Raw genomic sequence first — 15022 nt, forward strand, 5'->3', positions numbered from 1 at the left:
TGTTTCCCTTGTAACTAATTCCCTGCAGCTTCGAACAAACTTGTTTGATGAACAAACAGAGGAAACGTACGGAGAAAGTACAATGTTCTTTAGTGTTTGCAGATTTAATAAAAAGAAAAGTCAACGAAAGATTTGAAGATTAGTAGTTCTGTTTATTATTTACACTTTGTCGATATCGAAGATGTACACTTCTTTCTTTTATTTATACATTAATGTCGATAAAACGTAACAATGTTGACTTTCATCTTGAAAATTGCATCGCTCTTCGTTGGTATCTCTCTCCAGAGTATGAATCGTCCGATCGCTTTGTAACTGTTCGTTAAATGCACGCTATTTCTCTACCTTAGGGTCTCGTTATATTGCCACGAGTTTTCGAAGTCTCTCCTCCATTTTCGCTACGAAAGAACGCACGCTACATGTGAAGATCAACCGGCAGTATAAAGCATGGCAATATAGACCGTTATTTTGCAGCAATATAACAAGAGTCCACTTTTCTATACAGTAGAAGTACAGAAGTGAATAATACATATAATTCGTTTCGAACGGGCATTAAGCACGTATTTATCAAACAGTTACTTAAGACGATTCGATAAAAAAGGTTTCCTACACTCGTTAATAAAAAAACTGTTTTTTAATCCCTATCGACGTATCTCGAAAAGTTATATTTTGGCTTACGTCATCACAATCCAATGTATACAAATTATATGTATATATTTACTTATATAGCTCGGCTATATGGAATGTCCTGGTCATGCTTACAACTTGCTTACAAATCTGTCATAAATCTAATTCGTGTCTCGGCGGATATATTACAATGCTAATGAAAACGATGAACAATTCTCTATATCACGCTTAGAAAACCATGCATACTAATTTTCTGCCAAATTCATTGCCTGATCTTAAATAATTTGATGAAGTTGTTTATGTCAATATTCGCAAATCACTTGAATCTTTACATTAATATAAAATGATTATCCTGCACGTGTCAAGTGTTTCCAGATGTTTTCTCTTTTAATATCAGTCATACAATAGCACCCAACGCGAGCAGAATGTGAAAAATGAATACATTTTTATGTAAAAAAACGCAACTTCGTTTAAACGTAAGAATATCAGTTTATATTACAATTTATAAAGTTGTATTTATATATAGCATATATTTCACATATTTCCTTCTCTTTATAGTAATGACTAGCTGTCTACAGCTGTCTGTATATAATTACGGCCGCACCTCGGTTATGCCATAATGCACGAATCTTTTACTATAAATCGTAATGTACAGAAACTTAATACAATAATAAAACAGATGAAAAGAGATCTTTACAAAAGTGCTGAAAGGGTAAGAAATAATTGTAACATATAATACACCTGTACTGAATGATACAAAAAATCCTTTATGACCTGCAGTCATTAAAATACACGACGAAAGTTTTTGGAAACAAACATAAAATGCAATTTAGCTAGATTAAGTAACATTATGCGATACAAACAAATCACGGACTATGTATACAAAGAATAACATATTTAAATGCGCTATTTTAACGATGAAATCGAAATATCCATAGGAGTATATTTCTAAATTGACAACCTATTATGATTTCCATAATTGTTTAAAAGTTTGGACACCTTAAATGATTTGTAATCCAAGATGATATTCGCTATTACTTAGGATTATGCACCTGCACAATTTTAAAATGGCAAAAATATTTTGCACTAACGCAGTGTTTCTTGCTTGCTTCTGACAAACTCCACAAACGAATACAGTCCTGGAGCACTTATAAGAACACTTTAGGACATGCATATTTTTCATAGATCACATGGGTGCGTAATCTAATTGAACGGTTAGATGCCTTACACCAGCTGCTTGGAAAATCATCTGTGTGTGTGCTACTACATATTTAGGTTCCACTGTTCTGGCAACCTCCAGTTTCAAGCACCCGACGTATACGTCTGAACACAACGTCCAGAAATGTGGTTCTTGTACACTGTATACCCCAGCCAATTGGGTCACTTTGTTGTAACACTGTGGCAGAACATGATCCAATGCTGCTGGTTGCCTTTGCATCAATATCTCCCACGAGTCTTTCATCAAAGAAAGTACACTTAAAACTATCAATACTGCGATCAGCATGGAACAAATTGGATCAGCTATAAACCAACCAAACAGACGCATAAGTATCGCCGATATAATTACACCAACAGATCCAAGAGTGTCTGCTAAAATATGCAAGAAAACACCTTTCATGATTTGAGAATTTGTACCACTGAAGGAAGGATCTATCTCTATATCGTGATGATCGTGACTATGGTTTGAGTGAGAGTGTCCATGGCCACTATGAGAATGAGAATGCGAATGAGAGTGACCATGTCCCATTCCATGACCATGTCCATGTCCATGGTGGAACACGTATATTCCAACCAAATTAACTATTAATCCCATAACAGACACAACAAGAAGTCTTTCGTGCTTGATCTCAGGTGGTTCAATGGACCTCTCAACAGCTTCTGACATAATGAAGAGAGCAATGAAGAATAGTAGTAGAGCATTGACAAATCCTCCTAAGACTTCTGCTCTAACATAACCATAAGAATATCTTTCATTTGCTCTCCATTTTGTTATAACGGATGCAGCCAGACCAAATAACAGACCGGTACAATCGAAGAACATGTGGAAACTGTCCGATATCAAGCCCAAACTATTTGTCCATATTCCATAGAGTAATTCAATAAAGGCAAAAGACAAATTGAGGAGAAGAAATAAAAATAAGTTCCTGGTGTTCTTGTCAGAAAATATCAGACGTTTCCAGCCCAATACCTTTTCTTTTATCCTACTACCAATGTCTCTGGAGTCTTTGTGCGAAAGTGGAAGCATTTTGTATAGATGACAGGATTCTTTCTGCGAATAATGATGATTCTAAAATCAGAAAAAATAATTTTTTAGTAATTTAAAAATTTATATATGTACATTAAAAATATTGATTTTATAAACAAACTCTTCAATTACAATCAGCACAAGTGTTTCAGTATAAATTCTTCATTAAAACGAAAACAATCACAGAAAAGAATTAAAAATATGTCAAGCATAAACTACTGAACATACAGCTGATTAAACGGTACTCTCGCTTATCAGTTAATGACATTCATAAATTATATCAAAAAATCAACTTTTTAAATGAAATATGTGGTCAACGAATGATTGTCACGTTGTTCTGAATTAAATTATTCAATCTGCATAGTTAACTTTGATAACTACTTTGGAATGAAAACACGATTGACACGTAGCAACAGTGAATGGATTTTTAACCTTACACAAAATGTATCTGGTAAAGTGAAATTACCTTTTGGTACGAAATTAAATAAAAACGGACGTCTGTGACTGATTTAAAGATACTAGATGGTATTCTTAACGCGAATACATTTTTTGAGAGGGTCAAAATCGTGAAAAACCGGGACTTAAAAACGCACAGCGTGGCGCCATGCTTTGTACGCTGCAGCCACTCCTGAGTGACTGACAAGTAAACTTGATATAATGCGCGATATGCTTAATTTATTTTGTTAAATCACATAACTTTACGATGAAAAAATTAATGCTATTAATTGATTTATTTACTCAACCATAATCATTTCTTTTTCTTATTTTCTTACTATTTTTGGTAATGATACTGATCAATTCAGTGAAACAGAGGGCTCTGCCAGTGGTAATCAGTAGTGATGGCGTTACCTGTACTTCCCTTTTCTTTCCGAGTCGACAGCCATCATGGTGAGTAATTGCAAAATGCTTTTCCTTTCTATTTTAATTGTTTTCATTTGAGCAACTTTTCCAAATACGATAGAAACATTTCCTGCGGATAGTGTGGTGCTTTTATTTCGAATAGTAAGCAAAGAATATTTTGTAAATTTTACGTGTGATAAAGTGGATAACCTTTTCGAGTGATACCGTCCACATGGTGTATACAATGTATTCGATATATTTTATATTAAACTTTTGTATTTAGTTACATTAGTTCTAAGCTAACGTCATATAAACGTGTTATTTATTATACGGTGTCTGAAATGCAAGTTCACTTAGATTTCAGAATACGTCAGTAACTAACCTCTTTACAAATGTTTTGTTGACACGTTGAAGAACCATTGAAACTTAAAAATATAAAGTGTAATGTACAGTATATAATATTATGATGAAAAACTCATTCTAGATCAATTCTGTGACAGTAAAATACTGATTTAATGAGCCTGAGTAATATTTAACATGTAAACATCTTTACATATCATATGCCTAGGACACTTAATTTATTTTTATTTTTTATTTCAGCCGCCTAAAAAGGATACGAAAGGGTCCTCAAAGCAGCCACAAAAAACACAGAAGAAGAAGGAGGGAGGATCTGGTGGCAAAGCCAAAAAGAAGGTTTGTATTATACTTGCCTCACGTGTTACATCTGTACGAAAAAATTCTTTGATGATGAACACTAATATCCTTGATAAATCATGGAAGCAAAATACTGATTTAATGAGTCTGATACAATATCATACTAAATACAATATTAAACTCCAACTTGAACTATTAAATCTCACATCATCTTTCTGCTTGTTATTGCAGAAGTGGTCCAAAGGAAAAGTACGTGACAAGTTAAATAACCAGGTGTTGTTTGACAAAGGCACATATGAGAAGTTACTGAAAGAAGTACCACAATACAAATTGATCACACCATCCATCGTTAGTGAAAGACTAAAGATTCGTGGATCCCTTGCCAGGAGGGCCCTGATCGAGTTGCAACAGAAAGGACTCATTAAACAAGTTGTACAGCATCATGCGCAATTAATTTACACGCGTACTACCAAGGGTGACGATCCGGCTGCGTAACTCTTACGCAATGTATAATTTTGTTTAATAAAAAGTATTTGTAAATCCATACATTGGCTCATTCCATATTCAAAGATTAATTCTATAGGCCATTTTCCTCAAATTCATAAGTTCTCTTTAGGGTCTCTCTAGACTATTTAGAAGCACACGTCGCTCCGTATAAAGTCTTGTAATATATGCATTCATGTAATTAGATTCTTATCCAAGAGGGTCAATCTGTACTCAGAAAGGTGACAGCCCATGGGACTGCCAGGTAGTCACGCCAATGAACACACGTGCGAACAAACTACCTGAACATGCCTTCTAATCGACGTTGACCACGGTAAACTCGCGTTCACGGCACAACCGTATATTGTTTTTTCAAATATAATGGCTGTGTTCGAATGAGACACGGATCTTTTCCTCTGCCCCGTTCCGTACCAGATACAAGCTGGTCTCGACGCTCAAAATTCTAGTGCACACAGCCATTTGAAATGACGGAACGGATCCTCGACTTAGTTTTATCGACGTAGAACTTGACAAGACGTTCTTTGGCTCCTGAGGCGAAGCTCGAACCAGATAGATTTGTCAGGACAAAATTGATCGAATAGTGTTTCAAGAAAAGTGCAAAAGCAAGAAGAAAAAGATTTGACACGATCTCCGACACCGAAGACCAGTAAAAGAAACACGTACGTGCGTGTGCAGAGAAGGAGAAGAGGAAAGAGAATCGGTTATCTGTTATCAGGATCAGAAGTCCAATGAAGATCCACTGGCATGGCCACGCCACTCAGCCCCCGAAATTCGGAGGTGAACGCGCTTGAGCAGCGGGGCTATCTTATTGGCAAAAAAATCGGACAGGTTATTTACCCCTAACCCCCTATCTTACTTCAGTTCATTAACCTTTTCTCTCCCTTCCTCTACCTGTTTCTGACCTGTTTCTTTTCTTCACCTGTACAAATGTTACATATTTCAAATATATACTTTTTATTCGATATCTTCTTCGTCGAACAATTATCATTGCGTACTTGTTACAACAATTTGCGATTAACTTTATAAATGTTAGGGGTCGTACGCGACCGTACACCTGGCCGAATATGTCGACGGAACAAGTTCGAAGAAATTGCGATTAGCCTGTAAAATATTTGACAAAGAAAAAGCACCCCCCGACTTCCTCGACAAATTCTTTCCCCGTGAACTCGAAATCCTTACAAAGATCGAAAATCCTCATATCATTCAAGTAAGACGTTCTAGTTACGCCAATAGACGCTGGAGCGAATAATACTTTGGTCTCTTAACAAATATGTTAACAATCGTTAACAAAATAAAATATCGCAGGTACACAGTATACTGCAGCGTGGTCCAAGAGTCTTCATCTTCATGCGTTACGCTGACAACGGTGACCTCCTAGACTTCGTTGACCGAAATGGCGCCGTACCGGAACAGCAATCGAAGCTTTGGTTCAGACAGATGGCTTCCGGTCTGCACTACCTTCACGGGAAGAACATCGCCCATCGCGATTTAAAATGCGAGAACATTCTGCTGTCGCGAAAGTTTAATGTTAAATTGGCAGACTTTGGATTCGCGAGGTTCTGCGTCGATCACGAAGGCAGACGCGTCCTCAGCAAGACCTACTGTGGCTCTGCCGCGTACGCCGCACCGGAAGTCGTCTCTGGAACCCCCTACAACCCGAAACTGGCCGACGTCTGGTCTCTAGGAATCATTTTGTTCATCATGTTGAACGCGTCGATGCCGTTCGACGACTCGAACCTGCAGAAACTGTTGAAGGATCAGATGTCGAGGAACTGGATGTTTCGGTCCCGAGTTCGGGATACTGTGTCCGCGTTGGCGAAGAGCATCGTAAAGCACATTCTGGAACCGGATATTACGTTGAGGTTGACGTTGGAAAGAGTTCTGGGCCACGAGTGGGTGCGCACCAAGAAAGAAAAACCTACGTCTCTTACTGGGCGTCTCGTACATTCGGCACCTCCTACTCATCCACAGGTAACTTTGCTATTTTTTCATTAGATTCTTCAAGTCTATACGAAATAGTCCTCAGGACTATAATACAGAAATGTCTGCGTAAATTTTGATTATAATTTTATTATAAAGACATGCGGAGGCGGAGGAAAGTTGGTTGGCGCAGGGGCTGCAGGGGGTTGCAACGTACCTTTGGTACTCAAAGGTCTGTCGTCGTCCAAGAACTCTGAGAATCAGAATCATGGTAATGCTGTAAAGTCTGTGGACAATTCGGGGAAGAATGCGCAATTGTCCGCTGTTCAATGAAGGCAAATAGGACCGACAAGGATGAACCAACGTCATTCGTACATACACGTCGAACGCCGACGAGATGCTCAGTATGTAATCTGTGCATCTTTCAACCTACGCATGTTTATAGTTCATTTTTTTTACTTTCCTGATTATTGTTGATCTATACATGATTTTTAATAACTCATACTTTAATAAAAAGATTACACAATTTTAACGATGCATCCATCTGTTCTTTTAGATTTTTGTTGGCGAAAGTAAGTCCAAGAATGTAGTAATAATAATTAAGTTTATTGTACAACTAACGTCTATTAATATACAAAACTATAATTTTTTGATTACACGTTCGACAACGTGACATTATACATATATAAGTATAATAGATAATATGTAACATTACAAGTAAATATTTTTTAATATATATAGTTTACATTAAAACAACAAATAATTTACACGATTCGATATTTCGCCCCGGTCGATCTCTCCCGGCGTAGCACCTGGTGATGTTAAAAATACACGTATTTTTCTGAGAGAGATCGACTTGGCGATCTAGAAAAAAAAGAAGTTTGAGTCTACAGGGTGGCTCAAAAAACGTGCTCGTTGCTGTAAAAATATTCGTTCGTGACCTTAATCAACGGCGTCGCGTGTACAAAAGGGCGCGGTTTACTGTTCGGGTCGATTGTGTTGTGCGTGTTTCTCATCGTTACAAAATACAATTACATTTGTATTCCATTATGGAGGCTTTCGTGGATGAAAACACTTCATATACAAGTCGTGTATCATTTCGCGCATATTATCTTCACAGGCTGTGATTAATCACTCCCAGAAGATTGCATGCCGAAAGAACGATAAATTCGCTAAAAACGGGTTATTTCCTAACGCGAGATAAAAAGTCGCGCCCTTCACGAGCGAGACAGGCAGTTGTACACAGGCGATACAATTTTCTATTTACAAAATACAATATAACATAAGATCGTCTATAAATTTAAGTATTTTTACAAAATATCAGCCAACGTGTCGCGTTATTCTTTCAGATCAAGGCAAAATACGCTTCATCTACATATTTTAAGAGATTTTAGGCAGCTGCGCCCACAAGCGCATTCGAGATTGGGCGCATGCATTCGTTTGATTGTCAGAAGTCCTTCCCTTTCTACACATAGGCACCCGTGAACTCTCTATGGGTGCTCTGGCCATCGCCGTTTTAAACCCATCCTCCGGTCAATTTGTGGAACATCTCCTCGTTCAACGTTTGATTCGCTTCCTTCGATCGCATGAACAAAAATATGTAACCCCCGATGAACTCGTGGACGACCTTGCAGTCAGCTGACTGGCACTCGAAGACGATATTTTCGTCCTCGAATTGTACCATCATGTGCTTCATCTCCCAGTTCACGTTCCATGCCTACGCAAACGAAACACGTTGATTCAACGAACTCTTCAACACAAGTGTTCTCGTGAACTCTTAGGTAGTTGAGTCAGCAAGCGCTTAAGTTTAATCTTTGATACATAAACGTATTTACGGTATCTTTGATGTCTAAACGTTAGGGTGGATCGTTATCGTCTAGCTCACATACCTTTATCGTATTCAGTCGCCAAGTTTTTAAGTGATCACCGCTGTGAAGCTCCATTCGCATCAACCTATTGTTAGCGATACCCAATAACTCGTCCTTGCTCTTCCCAGTGAATCTGACCACGAACAACGAAATACCGTACTCGGGCAGGGATTGCCAGGCCTTTATGTAATTTAGTTTAGCCTCGATCAACGGGAGATCCTTGACGTTCGCGTGTGCCTCCAAGATCCTCTGAACCAACTGCAACCAAGAACAAATTTAGTTAATGTACGTGCAGATATAGATTTAGTCAACATAGATCTTGTTTGGACATACTTTTCCTTTGAACTTCTTCACGAATCTAGGGGCAACATAATCGTCCGGAACGATGTCTAAGGAGTTCGGATTGATCGCAGGCGCAGGAGCGGGCCTCTGCAATTGCAGGAAAGCCGTGATGCTGTTTACTTCGCTCTCGTAAGACGCGTCCGCGAGTGAACGTCCTTTGGCCGCTAGTCTGCAGGCCGCCATCCATTTCGCGTATTGTTGTTCCTGCAACGACGATGTAATTACGGAACAGGTACTAATTACAGGTCAATGAAATATCTAACATGGAGTGGGTAGGTGAGGTACTCACGTTGTCGCATCTGATCCACATCTCGGTCATGCCCTCAGCACTGGGCACCTCCAGCCTGATCCCGTAGCGGCCTTGCGACAGATGGACATCGGGCGTGACCTCGCAACCACGCAGATTGATCACGTGGGCAGGTGACTCGCTGTTGGTTTCCTCCCGGCTCTTGTACAACCTGAGTTGAAGGTCCCTGCACGTGACCCAGTAGCGTTTGAAGGCCTTCAGAGTGAAGCGTTTGGGCTTCAAGAAGCGCAGGTAGTCGCATAGCTCCGGCACCTGAGTGATGTCGCTGGGTCCGTTACTGATGTTGCTACCCTCCAGGGTCACCTGGAGGTCCGTCAAGGCTGCGTCAATGTCATCCTCGACGGGAGAAGAGGCGCCGTTGCTGTCGTAACTCGGCTGCGGCACGCTGGCCTGAAGATTCACCTGCACCTGTAACCGTACGCAGGCTGCTTACGTCATTCGTCCACGCGATACGTCGCTCCTTTTATCGATACGCGTGCACGGAGATCGAGAAATCGATGGGCGTGACGGAAAAACAAACGCGGCGTCGATCGACTTAAGGAAACGAGTGTCGAGGTACGCGCGATCGCGACGACTGGTCGCACGCACGGGCGGATCGGATGCCTTTAATTGGACGCAATCAGCAACGTCGCGGTAAAAATTTCTCTCGTTGCAGTGGGCCCGTTTCGTTTCTATCTTTAGACTCCTCGATCATCTCGATACTTTTCAGTTTCTTAAAACCAGTCCTCTCTACGTCCCGATCTCTCGTGTCGTCACGAGTTATTTCCGTCTGCCGCTTACCGAGACCCAGCGCGTATATACATAGATCGATTCGGTCGACGAACACCGGATGTTTGGATCGTGAAAACGTTATCGCTTAAACGTAAACGATGGCGCAGCTGCTTAGTCGCGAATCATAGGAAAATCGAATGACTCGCTCGTACTTAAACCATTCGATTATTAGGCTACCCAGCAACTATATTTCACTTATAGAGCTAATACCTGAAGAGCGGCAAACATGAGCATCTCCTCCTCGGTGCAGTCAATCTCCTCGGCGAGCAGCTGCCACTTGGCCTGCTCGTAAATCATGTTGATCCTGACGGCGTCCGTTTTCGGATTCAGATCGTAGAACGAGTAGAACTTGAATTTCAACCGTAGAGTGTCGAATTCGCGGATGCCTTGTTCCATGATCGACAGGGACGAATCGAGCCAGGCGACGTTCATCCTGGCTCGTTCCACGAGATTCTTCGGCCTGACCAATTTAGCCCGCACTTCGGGCGAGACGGTGGTCGGACTCTGTGCCAGGGACTCTGACAGTCCCCCGTTCAACGCCTCCAGACTCATGGTGCTGTTGTTCGCGTTGAACGAGCCTGTGCTACCAAAACCAGACGAATTGTTGTTCCTCTTCCACGTACCGGTTTGCTGAAGATGAGAGAAGGTTACAGTCGTTACAACAGCGAGAGCAATAAATACAACTAATGATTACCAGAGAGGCCGGAAAAACGGGGCCGCTCGCGAGGAGCAAATTAGCTTTCCAAGACGAACGGCTTCGTAAGCGGTAATGATAGGCCAATATCGATAAATCATAGCTACGGCAACGAGCTCGATCCGGAGATTATTTATTACCATAACAGGTCCGATCCTGCTTCTCTGGTATCTCAGACCCTAGCTACGTGGACTACGGAACTGTGACGAGACCTAGCAACACCTAATCTAACACCTACTCTAAGACTTTTACTCGTTAATTCGAATTGGACTTCTATACAATGATCCCAGATGAAAATAAATGTACTCAGAGTTCTTTTAGATGGTAAGGTTTCATCTAAGTGGACGAATAAGCGGTTCACTCACCGAGACTGGAGAACTGATCGGAGTGCTGTGATTTCTGTTATTGGGTGTGACTGGAGCGCACATGAAAGGGCTACTTTGGTCCAAGCTACCCGTCGATCCCCTGGGACTCTGGCTGACTGGAATGAAGGTATTCGTGTCCGCCGGCACGTTCCAGTGGCCATTTTTCTGGTGTTCGATCTTCTTCTTCGCGGGCAGATCCTTCAAATTGTATTTCAGGTGGTTTGGCTCGAGGGGTTTGCAGAACGACAGCTCCTCAGGATGTCTGATACCTGAAGTTAAGCGTTATTTAAAATATAAACGTTAAGCTTTATTTAAAAACTCTTCCTTTTACGTATTGCACGATTTATCTTGTTTTGAAACCTATTACTTGTCATTCACGTAATCGAAGGTTGTCCGCTAATCGCTACTTACATTGTCATTTACCGAAATGCGACATCGATATTCCGCAGTACAGTTGCATCACTTTATGATAATTTTTTATTTCGCATTCGACATGTTTGCTATTCGCGGTAATGTCGAAGAGGTTACGTTGTATTTATTTATGAACGTGATACAAGGGGTATCGATGAGGTCATACGTCCACATCGGCAAAAATAAAAAACAGGAAAGTATAACTACTAGCGTGCTGGCTCGCGATTAAATAAATCGATCAATTGTCCTTCGTAAGTGTCACACGACAAAGAGAGAAAAAGAGGGACACCGATACAATGCCTTCATTATCGCGGCGAACCACTTCCTTGATTAAAAAGCTGGCCTACCGGGATGTCGCGTTGAACTTCAGGCACGAAGGCACCCGTGACCTTCGCGTGACTAAGAATTTAACAATTTTATTTCATTACCGGCACTAATTAGCGCTGTCACGCGGCCACGGTGTCGTGCGCGTTCGATAACGTGTCCTGGAATCTCTTTAAAACAACGACCTTACACATCGTTTAACACCGATTTTTTGTACGTCATGCGCTAAACCAGGCTTCACGTTTGTCCTTTTCATTTGCTATATTTTGCTACATACACATGCATCTTTGAAATTTTAGAACCCAACTAAATCAACGTATTTCGAAACACCGAATCGACTGTGTGTCTCAAGGCTATATTCAAATAGATAGTCAATATTTTAAGAATGTTCTAATTGCGACAGCAGAGGTACGTTCTAACGACTTCTCGCACCTATGCGAGCAATTTCACCAAGCCTCGCGTCAATTAGCGGTTGACATCTTAATAATTTTTAGGCTGTTAGAATAAAACTGACTTGCCTACTTCTTTGCAGAGATTGATCACGGCGTTGAACGTTTTCACGGAGAAGTCGACCTTGCAGTCGAGACAACGCATATCCGGCAGCTGTACCCTCAGGGTTTTGTGCATTGGCGTGAAGTGAAGAAGAGCATCCGCGGCCACGCCGTACTGATCGAGAGTGCTCCTCGTTCTGGTGAGCCAGTGATTCCTCTCGGGCCACCATAACGCGTGGTCTGACCAGTCCATGGCGATGTCTGTAAGCAGAATAAAATTTTACATCTTAAATTTTATATTTTATAAATTTGTAATTCGTTTTGATATTTTATTACGTAAATAATGACCGTGAGTAATAACTCTTGTATCATATGTAAGTATTTGAAATATCGTAGAGATATCAAGAATTGCACGACCCAGCGAAGATGAGCTCGATTGGATGATATTCAGAGGGGGTCGATTGTTTAATGCTCCTTAAAGGGAGGACGTCAATTGATCAATGAAGATCTAACACGGTGGTAATAGACGCGCGTGTTTATTGCCTTCATCGTCGGCCCCTTTGATCGTCTCGCGATTCCGGAAATAGAAAACATCCCTAATTCGTTGGGGAGAGATTGCACGAGGGTGCATCGAGCATTGACGTCGCGATAAAGACCCACTGTACATTGATCTGTCCAAAGGACAAAGTCCCTTGTTAATGCCTAACCTTCATTACCCACCAGAACTTTCATGTTCTTAACTAAAATTTATTATTAGAACATATTTCTGTCAAGGTCTCTCATTTAATCCTTGAAACTATTCTCTACGTTTATAAACAATTAAAACCATATCGTATGGTCTACTCTCGAATTAACGTAGATAAGTTTTAACAGCCCAGTCTTAAGTGTTCTCACAATAAACTCCTTCAGTTTATTTTTACCCTCGAAATACGCAGCTACGAGAATCTCGACTTATTTCTCTTCTAGACGCATCACGCGTAATAACTCCGTAGATTTAATTTCTCTTGCGGTTGCGAATGTACGACTTCCCAAGTCTCTGACCGCAGCCTTAAACCCTGATCCACGTCAGAGCGCACACGGTCTACGCTCGAAAACGCGAAGTGTAGCAAACAGTTCGTCGTGTTTTTCTTTCTCCGATCAGACCCTGAATGCATCCGGGACACGTGCGTCACAATTCCATGACGTTTCCCATCCATGTTCGACGATGATTTACGCGCGCAGTGGTTTAACGACCACGTGGTTGCCGAGGGTCCTGTTTACATTATCGCCATGCATCGTTTGGTCATCGAATTTCTAGCCGGGCCATTTTTCCGCATTTATCATATTTTCTCTGCGGAAAAAAATTTAACGACGAACATGATTGGCATATTAATGTATTCGTAACCCCTGTGTTCAAGGAGTGTATTCCTCGTCCCATTATAATTGGCGGGAGTCAAGGTATCTCGATGCGCTAATTACCCAAGGGAGTTTCACTGCAACCGACAGAAAAACGTCGAGGATTCAAAAGACTTCCTCCAACGTTTGTTTCTACGAGAACAGTAGCCCCGACAATTTCAACACTCCTCTCGAGTGTCTTTTCCTCTTCCTTTAGATACGTGCATAAGAATACGCATACCTTTCTTTTCTCCTGCAAGAAAGTAGGCGTCAAGACAGTCACAATGAACCTTCTGCTACACGCACATACGCAAAGGTTCGCACCCTCCCCTTTTCTTCGCGTCCATTCTTTCGCACGAGCGACCTACCCACTCCTGAGTGGCTGTCGGGAGACAACCCTTGTACGCGAAGACGACTACAAGGGTGTCGGCTGGCTCAAGGGTTTCATCCCTCGCCGCCTCTCAAAACCGGCGAAAAACTAGTCCGTTTCTGTGTATACAGGACACACACGTGTACGGGTCGCGACTCAACTGGAAAAGGAATTTTCACAGCTGTTCCCCGCCGACCGCTTCCTATCCGCTCGATTTAACGACCCGAAATCGCTGCCCAGCTATTTCAACACGTTGTTTCGGGTATTAGAAGGACCACATGGCTAATGCAACCAGCCGTGACGGGGTGTAATTGTTACAGGGTGTGAACGGGGATGCGGTTAATTAATCATGTTTTGTAAAGTTTGAAGGGTTCGGACGGTGAGTGTTAATGGAGTCTCGTGTGGTAACTTTTTTGGTATAATTGCAAACTGTAGAGCATAATTTGATAAATAATTGTTACAGAATAGGTTTGCAACATGGAGAGATCTATAAGACCTTCAATGTCTTCAGTTCTGAAAATCATTTAATATTAAACAGTCTACAATGTGTAGATCTTGACAGGTTCGAAGTTCTTGATCTATAAAGTCTTGCATAAGTGTAAGAAGCTTGAGAAACTTTATTAACCCTGAAAGTTATAAACGCATCGACCTATAAATGTTGTTAATGATTCAGAGAGTAGATAAAAAGCGGAGATCCTCCAGATCGGCGCCAAGTTACCGGTCTTTCTGTCGAAGCCTGACATGCGCGTTGAATTCGAAAGACCGCCGATGTACCGTTAATGGGACAGATGATTTTTTCCGCCGATGACCCGACGTTCCACGCGGTTTTTACGCACCGTTACGTTACATCGGTCGTTCGTGGAGCGACTTCCGTGGGACGCGAATGCAGAAACATTAACGCGTGAACCGAGACGAGTG

General features: G+C 41.3%; 4 protein-coding genes across 10 annotated transcripts in view; 2 read left to right on the top strand and 2 right to left on the bottom strand.

The window, feature by feature from the left end:
* Window positions 1-131: 131 nt before the first annotated feature.
* Window positions 132-3518, bottom strand: ZnT86D (solute carrier family 30 member 7). 2 transcript variants are annotated; one of them, XM_012289676.2, is made up of 2 exons: window positions 3336-3518; window positions 132-2911 (listed from the first exon to the last, which is right to left on the bottom strand). In XM_012289676.2, the coding sequence occupies exon 2, from the start codon at window positions 2867-2869 to the stop codon at window positions 1811-1813; it is 1059 nt and encodes a 352-aa protein (XP_012145066.1). In that variant the 5' UTR covers window positions 2870-2911; window positions 3336-3518; the 3' UTR covers window positions 132-1810. The 2 variants fall into 2 exon arrangements, with proteins under 2 accessions (XP_012145066.1, XP_012145067.1); XM_012289677.2 differs by lacking the exon at window positions 3336-3518 and adding an exon at window positions 3002-3285.
* Window positions 3519-3613: 95 nt separating this feature from the next.
* RpS25 (ribosomal protein S25) lies at window positions 3614-4909 on the top strand. The gene is made up of 3 exons (XM_012289853.2): window positions 3614-3757; window positions 4310-4402; window positions 4595-4909. The coding sequence occupies exons 1-3, from the start codon at window positions 3755-3757 to the stop codon at window positions 4856-4858; spliced, it is 360 nt and encodes a 119-aa protein (XP_012145243.2). The 5' UTR covers window positions 3614-3754; the 3' UTR covers window positions 4859-4909.
* Window positions 4910-4914: 5 nt separating this feature from the next.
* Window positions 4915-12627, top strand: Tssk (Testis-specific serine/threonine kinase). 5 transcript variants are annotated; one of them, XR_013039466.1, is made up of 6 exons: window positions 4917-5695; window positions 5901-6074; window positions 6173-6838; window positions 6947-7191; window positions 7344-12082; window positions 12169-12627. XR_013039466.1 is itself a non-coding variant. In XM_076536033.1 (5 exons), the coding sequence occupies exons 2-5, from the start codon at window positions 5612-5614 to the stop codon at window positions 7118-7120; spliced, it is 1098 nt and encodes a 365-aa protein (XP_076392148.1). In that variant the 5' UTR covers window positions 4918-5180; window positions 5282-5611; the 3' UTR covers window positions 7121-7319. The 5 variants fall into 5 exon arrangements, 3 of the variants coding, with proteins under 3 accessions (XP_012145064.1, XP_076392148.1, XP_003705272.1); XR_013039465.1 differs by having other exon boundaries at window positions 7344-12627; XM_076536033.1 differs by lacking the exons at window positions 7344-12082; window positions 12169-12627 and having other exon boundaries at window positions 4918-5180; window positions 5282-5695; window positions 6947-7319.
* Window positions 7375-15022, bottom strand: part of LOC100880650 (unc-112-related protein) — a 179680-nt gene continuing 172032 nt past the window's right edge. For both annotated transcript variants that reach the window (XM_076536006.1, XM_003705216.3), the window contains exons 2-8: window positions 12388-12621; window positions 11135-11403; window positions 10286-10705; window positions 9287-9712; window positions 8989-9201; window positions 8677-8913; window positions 7375-8504 (exon numbers count right to left, since the gene is read on the bottom strand). In XM_076536006.1, coding sequence (XP_076392121.1) covers window positions 8304-8504; window positions 8677-8913; window positions 8989-9201; window positions 9287-9712; window positions 10286-10705; window positions 11135-11403; window positions 12388-12621 — 2000 coding nt within the window. In that variant the 3' untranslated portion in view covers window positions 7375-8303. The remainder of the gene's footprint in view (window positions 8505-8676; window positions 8914-8988; window positions 9202-9286; window positions 9713-10285; window positions 10706-11134; window positions 11404-12387; window positions 12622-15022) is intronic.

The sequence above is a fragment of the Megachile rotundata genome, chromosome 10, assembly GCF_050947335.1.
Source record: "Megachile rotundata isolate GNS110a chromosome 10, iyMegRotu1, whole genome shotgun sequence".
NCBI lineage: Eukaryota > Metazoa > Arthropoda > Insecta > Hymenoptera > Megachilidae > Megachile > Megachile rotundata.

Excerpts from the sequence above, each read along its gene's own strand:
- ZnT86D (XM_012289676.2), bottom strand. The coding sequence starts at position 2,869 with ATGCTTCCACTTTCGCACAAAGACTCCAGAGACATTGGTAGTAGGATA.
- RpS25 (XM_012289853.2), top strand. Across the intron at positions 4,403-4,594 it reads GTGGCAAAGCCAAAAAGAAG|AAGTGGTCCAAAGGAAAAGT; the intron begins GTTTGTATTATA and ends TTGTTATTGCAG.
- Tssk (XM_003705224.3), top strand. The coding sequence starts at position 5,612 with ATGGCCACGCCACTCAGCCCCCGAAATTCGGAGGTGAACGCGCTTGAG. Across the intron at positions 5,696-5,900 it reads TTGGCAAAAAAATCGGACAG|GGGTCGTACGCGACCGTACA; the intron begins GTTATTTACCCC and ends TATAAATGTTAG. Across the intron at positions 6,075-6,172 it reads AAAATCCTCATATCATTCAA|GTACACAGTATACTGCAGCG; the intron begins GTAAGACGTTCT and ends AAAATATCGCAG.